Source organism: Rhagoletis pomonella, unplaced genomic scaffold (genome assembly GCF_013731165.1).
Source record: "Rhagoletis pomonella isolate Grant_MI unplaced genomic scaffold, Rhpom_1.0 Rhpom_scaffold_00006, whole genome shotgun sequence".
Classification (NCBI taxonomy): Eukaryota; Metazoa; Arthropoda; class Insecta; order Diptera; family Tephritidae; genus Rhagoletis; species Rhagoletis pomonella.
The window spans coordinates 31,784,153-31,791,906 of NW_023458560.1; the positions used below are offsets into that span (position 1 = coordinate 31,784,153).

Below are 7,754 nucleotides of genomic sequence, written 5' to 3' on the forward strand. Positions count from 1 at the left end.
TATACCATTCTATCTTTCTTCCGATTAGACTCCGTGCAGGCTTTTTTTGAACTTATATAAAGCCGATCTAATTATGCTTAAGCAATAAGCCACTTTTACCAACTTTGTAGCTTACAAGTTTATTTATTTAATTTACCTTTATAAATATTAGCATTATATTCATCGTATAGTATTTCCATTTATAGCTTAAAATCAAATGAAAAGTCACTACCCATATTTTCGAACTTTTCAAAGTTCTCCTTGATTGCCTTCTCAACATCAATTGTGTCGAATTTCTCTTGTATGCGCGTCTTAATGGGATTTTCTAGTAAATCTATAATTTGATAGCGCAATAAATTTGGTAAAATATTCACGGCCGCCTCAGCAATGTAATCCAATGTACCAGCGCCATCACTGCGCACTTGTATGTTACCCAAATCGATTTGCAAATCATTGATAACTGGTCGCTTACGTGTATCTAACGCTTGACTCACTTCCACAGTTAAACGTATATATTGTACAGAGAATTTGAATACTCCTGTACGTGAAGCCAAAGCGAAATCCACTTCCCAATGGCTTTCGCCGGCAATCTCTTGTGTACCCACATGGAAATGCAATTTAATTGTGTTATTCTGCATCGACACCGACATATCACCCACGCGATAGAAACTCGCCACACCATAAATCCAAGAGTTGAGCAGATGAAAGGTGAATATGCCAGCTGTGCGATTATAGTCAGGCAAATGATATGGATCATAGCCCATTTCTCGCACCTTTTTACGTCCTTCGGCAATGGCCATGTCGAGCGGCGTAATTGAGTTTGGCAGGCGCCGATCACCTAAGACTTTTTCCAGATTTCCATTTACCTCCTCACGTATTTTCTTATCCGCCTCCTGTAGCATGAATGGTTTCATTGCATCGAAGACGAGTGTAGGCGCAGAATTCACTACGCTTTGGAATAAATTGCCCACTAAACCTAAATTCTGGAAGTCCATTGACATATCACGAAATGTTATATCCATTTTGATGTGTTCCGTAGTTAAGTGGCCATCTTTTTTTTCCACCGCAAGCCCTGCGTTCGCTTTGACATAGACATTTTTAAGGACAACTGTGAACGGACCATTTGCACGGGTAAAAAGAGCACTGAGCGTGTAAGATCCCTTAACGTTCATCTCATCCAATTGTATGCCGACATCGACCTTGGTGGTGGCGGCATTGAAAAGATAATAAAAATTAATATTTAAGCAAATAGCTGAATATTTAGGATATGCTTATTGGAAAGTCAACAAACGAATTGGCGAAGGCCTTCTAACTCGATGATCGGTGGCTGTGTCGTCTTACTAGACTGAGAATGAGAACTTGAGCAGGATGTAACAACGGAAGCGGTAAGACTTCATAAAGTCCTACCAAAGGTAGAGGTCCAACCGTTCCCACGACAGTATGGTGTACGCAACCGGAACGACCCAGATTCATTTCTGACCAAGGACTGTCACCCCAGAATCATTTCCCAAAAACTTACAACAACAACAACAGATACCCAATAGCAGACCATGGAGTCGTTTAATCCCTTTCCCTCTGGTCCAGCGTCTCAAATCTGTCGAAACAGCACACTTCCTGGAGCTATCGTCAGTTGAGCTTGACGACAACGATTAGCAGGGAGTTCCACAGGGTGGTGTCCTTTCCCCATTACTGTTTAACTTTTATATTTCCAAACTCCCTCAACCACCAGAGGGAGTCACGAATGGAGTCTGGAAATGGAATTGATGACTAGTGTTCGAAAGTAAATGGGTATCTCCCCGAGCTTTCTCAACCCAAATATACTCGGAGTAACTTTCAACAGTCTGCTCTCCTTCTCTGCGCACACAACCGCAATTGTCAACAAAGTAGCCGCAACAAGGTCCTCAAGTCGCTAGGCGGCAATACCTGGGGCAAGAAACGTTGCTGGCAACATACAAATCAATTGGGCGGTTCTAAATTACGCAGCACCAGTGTGGTCGCCGGGACCAGTAGGACGCTGTGGATAAAGCTGCAGATACCACAAAACACAGTACTTGGGACAGCGACCGGATGTCCTCTAATGTCGCCAGAACACCACCTAAACGACGAGGCAAAAATGCTCTCCATAAAGCGAGCACAACACAATGCTCTGCAGCAATTCTTAGTAGGGAGCCACAGACGTGGACAACCGAACAGACACCTGCTTGTAGAGGGGCCCTCGTCAAGGCATGTCAGAAGGCATCTATATGAACTGACGGACGAAGTCCAGAGGTTTCATAAGGCAACATCCGGACCGGACCCGTCAGCATATCGACAGGCCCTGAGCGGCATTCACACGGAGTCAGTCTCAAGTTACGTCGACTCGAGACCTGTGAATGCCGTTCTGGGCACACAACCACCTGACATAGGCGAGACGGAGTTTCGTCTGCCTCGGGAGACTCGGACCACAATAGCCCAACTTCGCTCTGGCTACTGCAGCAGGTTGAACTCATACCTGAGTAGATTAGATGCAGATGTGCCAAATGAGTGCCCGGCATGCGGACAGACCCTATAGAGGCTGCACGCTTCCTGGGTCTTCCGTTAGTTGAGCTTGGCCACAACGACTGAGATACTAGCCGATTTGGGCGGGGTTGTTGTAGCCGCGACAACAGCAACAACAACGATTGACGGACCAACCGATTAAAATGGCGCTTATTAGTGCCGCTACAACAACCTACCCTACGGCTACAATGCAGGAAGTAATCATCCAGAAGTATAGCCAAGTTGCGGGGAAAAGCAGCACTCCAACAAAAGTCATCCGTCAAAAGAATCGTATACAGGTATATCAGGTATAGTTTTCTTACAGGAAACTGCATAGAAAACAGGAGACGTATTATCGATGCCCTTTAGAGTTACGAAAGGAAAAGTGAGAATTGGTGGTTGCCAAGCGCAAACAGGTCCTTCTGCACTTTGTCCTTTCACTGTGTTCGTGTGCGCTATTTCCTTCGTTGTTTCGACATGGGATCCGAATCGAAGAATAGCTAGCATATTTAAACCCAGAACAATTACATCCGCGCTAGGAACGAGTCAGATTCCTAGTGACTAAAGGATGCCTGCAAGATGGAGTGATCTGCCCTATATTATGGTCCTTCGTAGAGGACGAAACTACTCTGCTTTTTTTTGTGCAGAGGGTATCGATTTTCAAAGCTAGTCGTATAGCGTTATCATCCTAAACAGGTAATTCGGTTTGGAGGCACTGTCTCTAATCGCCTACAGAATTTATTGAACGTACTTAGTGGCCAAATGGTTCATTAAAGTTGGGTTAAACGCAAATCCCAAGAAGGATAACATAGTCAGCCTTATTCTAAATTTCGTCCGAAAACTAATTCAACCAAAAATCTTTCATCCGCCCATAGTAAAGACATGGAAACGAAAAGTGAAAAGTTAACCAGTCTGGGGAAAATGTAACTCATGAGTAATTTTCTCCAGGAAAAAGAAAAGGGAAGAATATCTGGGGAATTCCTTCAAAGAGAAAACATGCAATTGCCCTTATGACAAGCTCTCATGGGTCTCGTGAACATAAGTAAAACCTACACAGACCAAGGTCGGCAAACTACCATTACTAACCTGCGTGGGCATAAATAGACGCTTCTAGACCTGCCTGCCTCTACATATTGGTCCTATAACCGACTTCCGGTTTAGACCGGAAAAGGGTTAAACTGATCGGAAGTCCATTTTTTTAAATAGAACAAACCTGCTTTTATCGGCTATTCGAAAAAATATGAATGACCCGGTCGAGGATGTTCTATCTTTTGGTCATACTTTCATACATAACTTTCGTTTTCGACCGGAAGTGGATTAAACCTTCCGGAAGTCTATTCTTTAACCGGAAGTCCATTCGAGAAAAAAGTTTCCCGGAAAACTTACGTATTCTTGTCCTCAGAATCCGAATCTGTGGTAAAAGCAAGCCTGGGCCATTTAAAAAAATTAACTTCCGGTCAGTTTAACGGTCAAAACTGGAAGTCGGTACTATGTCCAAAAATAGAGCATTCCCGACTTGGTAATTCATATATATTCGTTTTTCAATAAAAACATTTTTTTAGTTTGCAGTAAAAACATATCCTATTTACAAAAATGGACTTTCAGTCAGCTTAACATACTTTTGGTCGAAACCGAAAGTCTGTAATACGACCAAAAGATGGAGCACCCCCGACTTGGTACGTCACATTTTTGTGTTTCCAATAAACAACATTACCCTTCATTTTACAAGGGGTGGGCGGCTGGTTTAAGGCACCCAGTATATACATATAATGGGTTAATTGTACTATATGCAGTTACTAGGAAGGACTGTAAACCATTACCAATCTTTAAGTTGTGGTTTTAATGTTGTGACACAAATGGAGGAACCTTTCTTTAACGGCAGAATTTTGCGATTGCCTGCTGAGTGGTGAATGCGCAGAGAAGGTGTCAGACCTGGATTCTATCGAGTGTAGGTACATATGTACTTCCAGCCTCTCGGGTATGGCGGCACAGCCTTCTGCTGATCAAGTAAAATACACTGCTAACTAGTTATGTTGACGTAAGTCTAGCTTTTAAATCATTAATTTCATTGACAAACTCACAGCTCCTGTTATCAATCAGCAAAAAAATACATTTCAGTTTTCTCTCGCTAGACTTTCTTAAAAACGACTATTTCAAATGCGTATCGCTCTTATCAATAGCAGTGATCTTACAAGCAACAGCAATAAAATCTAAGTTTCAACGTGATTTTATGAATTTCCCCGTAAGAGTATTTTTTGCTTAATACCTAATTTTAGTTCTGTTTGACTGCTTTGGCTGGACGAAATATCTTACTTACCACCATTTGCTGTAAGTCCGCATTAACAGAGTCGATACGAAATTTCGACAGTCCATAAGCTTTCACCTTGGACATACTCAACGTACCCATGCCGACACTTTTACGAATATCCGGCACCTCCATGGGATCTGGAATCGGTGCACCCGGAAGACCCACTGGATCTTCTTGCTTAAAGTGCTCGAGTACGGCGAATAGCTGTGCAGCTAAACGATTCTCGGTTACACGTACATTATGATCGTCTTTTGCATCGCTGGAAAGATCAACCTCTGCGGAGGATTCCGTTGATGATGCTGAAACAAAGAAAAAATATACATACATACATACATTTTTAATTTTAACTTTTATTTTGTGTATACTGCAAAGCTACTAGTTTACCATCGTCCTCGTCTTGTATTAGCGCATCACTAAAATACGAGCAAAGAAATAAGACAAAAGATAACGCGATCCATGTGCGCGTTCGAAGCATCTTTTTTTCTGGTCGAGTATAAACAACAACAATTTATCAGAAGCACTTTTAGCGCCGATCAGCAAGAACAATAAAACATTCAATAATAAACAAGAAACACTGAGTATTGATTCAGATACTTCGATGCTCGCTTATAAAATAAGCCGTCCGGAGATGCGCGCACTATACGGAAGGCAGCACACAAATGGAATTGTAAGTCGAAAGCTAAGCTGCTGCAGCCAGCCAGACAATTTGATATTGTCTAAGAATGAGACTCTTGCTCAGTCGCCTTTGTGTGTGGAGAGTGACGAGAGATAAGCGCTACTGGAAGCGAGATTACGAAATCAATTTGAGCGCAATTGATAAGGGATTAGAATGGGGTGTGCGAAAAGGAATCTTTAAATACATATTTAAGAAAAAAAGCGGGAGAACCAGATACTCAGGAAATTTGTTGTGTAAAAACATCGGTGTACGGCTTGACAAAGCATAAAGAGGTTAGAAATTTAAAATTAATTTTATTTTGTTAATTTTAAGGTAGGTTTTGCATTTCCCTTCCGAGTTAATTTAAATCAAATTCGCTTTGAAATTAAATTGGCAGGGGTTGAAACTCACTCGGAAGTAGAGTCTGGACCAATACACGACTTTTTCATATCAAGAAGCAGTTGCCAATTTTCTGCTGGGTTAACGCAAATTTTACGCTAGAGCTGTATTAAAAATATTTTAGGTCGCTTTGTCTAGAATTTTCACAACAATGAGGGATGATAGTTAAGACATCAGACATTAGTTTTTGTGAAAAATGCAGATGCGAGGATATTGAATATAAGCACTCGATTTACCTTTTGCTGATCGCTAATAATTTCTTGATACTTATTCCTTCTTGGTGTTAATTTTCTTAAAATAAATTAATTAAGGGAGAAAATGACTTTTCAATAACACATGGACAAGGAAAATTAGGCAAAGATTGACTTGAGTTTTTAAAGATTACACAAAAAGTACATATGTCTCAGATCTCCTAATATTAAATTTTGTTTTAGTTCGGTAGTTTAGCGAAAATGATTTTTAAATTTTAATAATTTATTACATTTATTACCCAATTCTATTTTGATTCATTTTAAAACTTAATTATTCCAATTTAAAAGTATACAATCAATTGTAACATACATACAACTACAAACTAATTAATATATTTTTTAAGCATTTATTTAAATCTTATGGTTTTTTGTAGTGTTATTGTGTATGTGCTTTTTTGTATAGTGTACTGATTTAAATTTGTTTTTAAAAATATACAAAAAACGCTTTCTTAAACTTAATTGTAACATTTCAGAAATGCTTCGAGGTTCATTCAAATCTAAAGTTATGCTTGCAAACTACAAAAAATGTTCTACAAATAAAATACCGTTTAAAAAAACACTTTGCTTAAACACCCACTATGCGCATTTCACATTTCACCATTATTATAAAAAAAATCTAAGTATTTTACAATTTGTTCGTGTGGACTTAGCGATAAATTAATATAAAATTCTAAATATACGTATGTATGTACATGTAATATATACATGCATATGTATGTAACATAATTAGGTAAAATAATATATATTGCAACTAGCTTTTGTTAGCTTGCAAATTTGTTGCAAGCATAAAGGAATGCCTAAATTAGGCATCGGTGCGGGCGTGTGTTGGGGTGGGGAAATTAGTCAATGGGAGTAGCTCCCATTTACGAAAGAATTAGTTCTTTAAGTTAAACCTATTACAAAGGTATGCATGTTTGGCAAAAATGACAACTAGCAAGAAATGTTTGGTTGATTGGTACAAGTTTTACAGTACTGAACTAGAGTGAGAGTATTATTTTCTTTCTTTTTTTTACCTAAGGAAATTTTTATTTTTGGCGTCTAATTTGAATCATCTACCAAAACATAAAAATAGTAGGGGTTACTCAAATTCGTTATTGTTTATATCAGCAATGCCTTCTGCAGTATCCCTACTTAAAACAAAGTTTAAATCCATTTGGCATTACTAGCGACCGCTATTTGGAATTAACTTGGCAATAATCTGTGCTTTTATCTACATAATAACCATAATAATAGTAAAATAGCTTAAGTCAATACAATGAGGAGCTACTCGTTTTTGTTGCTCATAATTTCCATGTGATTTGCTAGAAATAATTTTAAATGTTAAAAATAAATAATTGCACTAAGGTATTTCTTATAAGAATAACTCTTCTCAAACGCTTTAATACGTTAGCTAAGAAGAAAACAACAAAGGCATCTTTACTGTTTTTGTTGTAACACCATACGAATTTCCCAGAGTTTGCGGGGATGCTGCTGGAGTGACAGCGTTTGACCAATATACATACATAAATATGGATTACGTAGGTCCGACTGTCATGGGAACAAAGGTATTTTCATGCTTGCGTTTCCTGTTACTAACGAAGCACACTTTTCTGACTTAAGACTACTTTAGCAACACAATTACAGATGATATAGACAATATTACTTT

General features: G+C 39.1%; 1 protein-coding gene across 1 annotated transcript; it reads right to left on the minus strand.

Annotated features, from left to right (window-relative positions):
- Nucleotides 1-68: 68 nt before the first annotated feature.
- On the minus strand, nucleotides 69-5,507 carry LOC118740587. Its single transcript, XM_036472185.1, has 3 exons — nucleotides 5,189-5,507; nucleotides 4,814-5,103; nucleotides 69-1,178 (listed from the first exon to the last, which is right to left on the minus strand). Exons 1-3 carry the CDS (start codon nucleotides 5,277-5,279, stop codon nucleotides 180-182), a joined length of 1,380 nt encoding a protein of 459 aa, XP_036328078.1. The 5' UTR covers nucleotides 5,280-5,507; the 3' UTR covers nucleotides 69-179.
- Between the last annotated feature and the right edge of the window lie 2,247 nt (nucleotides 5,508-7,754).

Bases quoted from the DNA above. Each gene is read 5' to 3' on its own strand.
- LOC118740587 (XM_036472185.1), bottom strand. From the start codon at position 5,279: ATGCTTCGAACGCGCACATGGATCGCGTTATCTTTTGTCTTATTTCTT. The intron at 5,104-5,188 runs GTAAACTAGTAG...TCTTTGTTTCAG, and splicing joins AATACAAGACGAGGACGATG to CATCATCAACGGAATCCTCC. The intron at 1,179-4,813 runs GTAAGTAAGATA...GCCACCACCAAG, and splicing joins CGGACTTACAGCAAATGGTG to GTCGATGTCGGCATACAATT.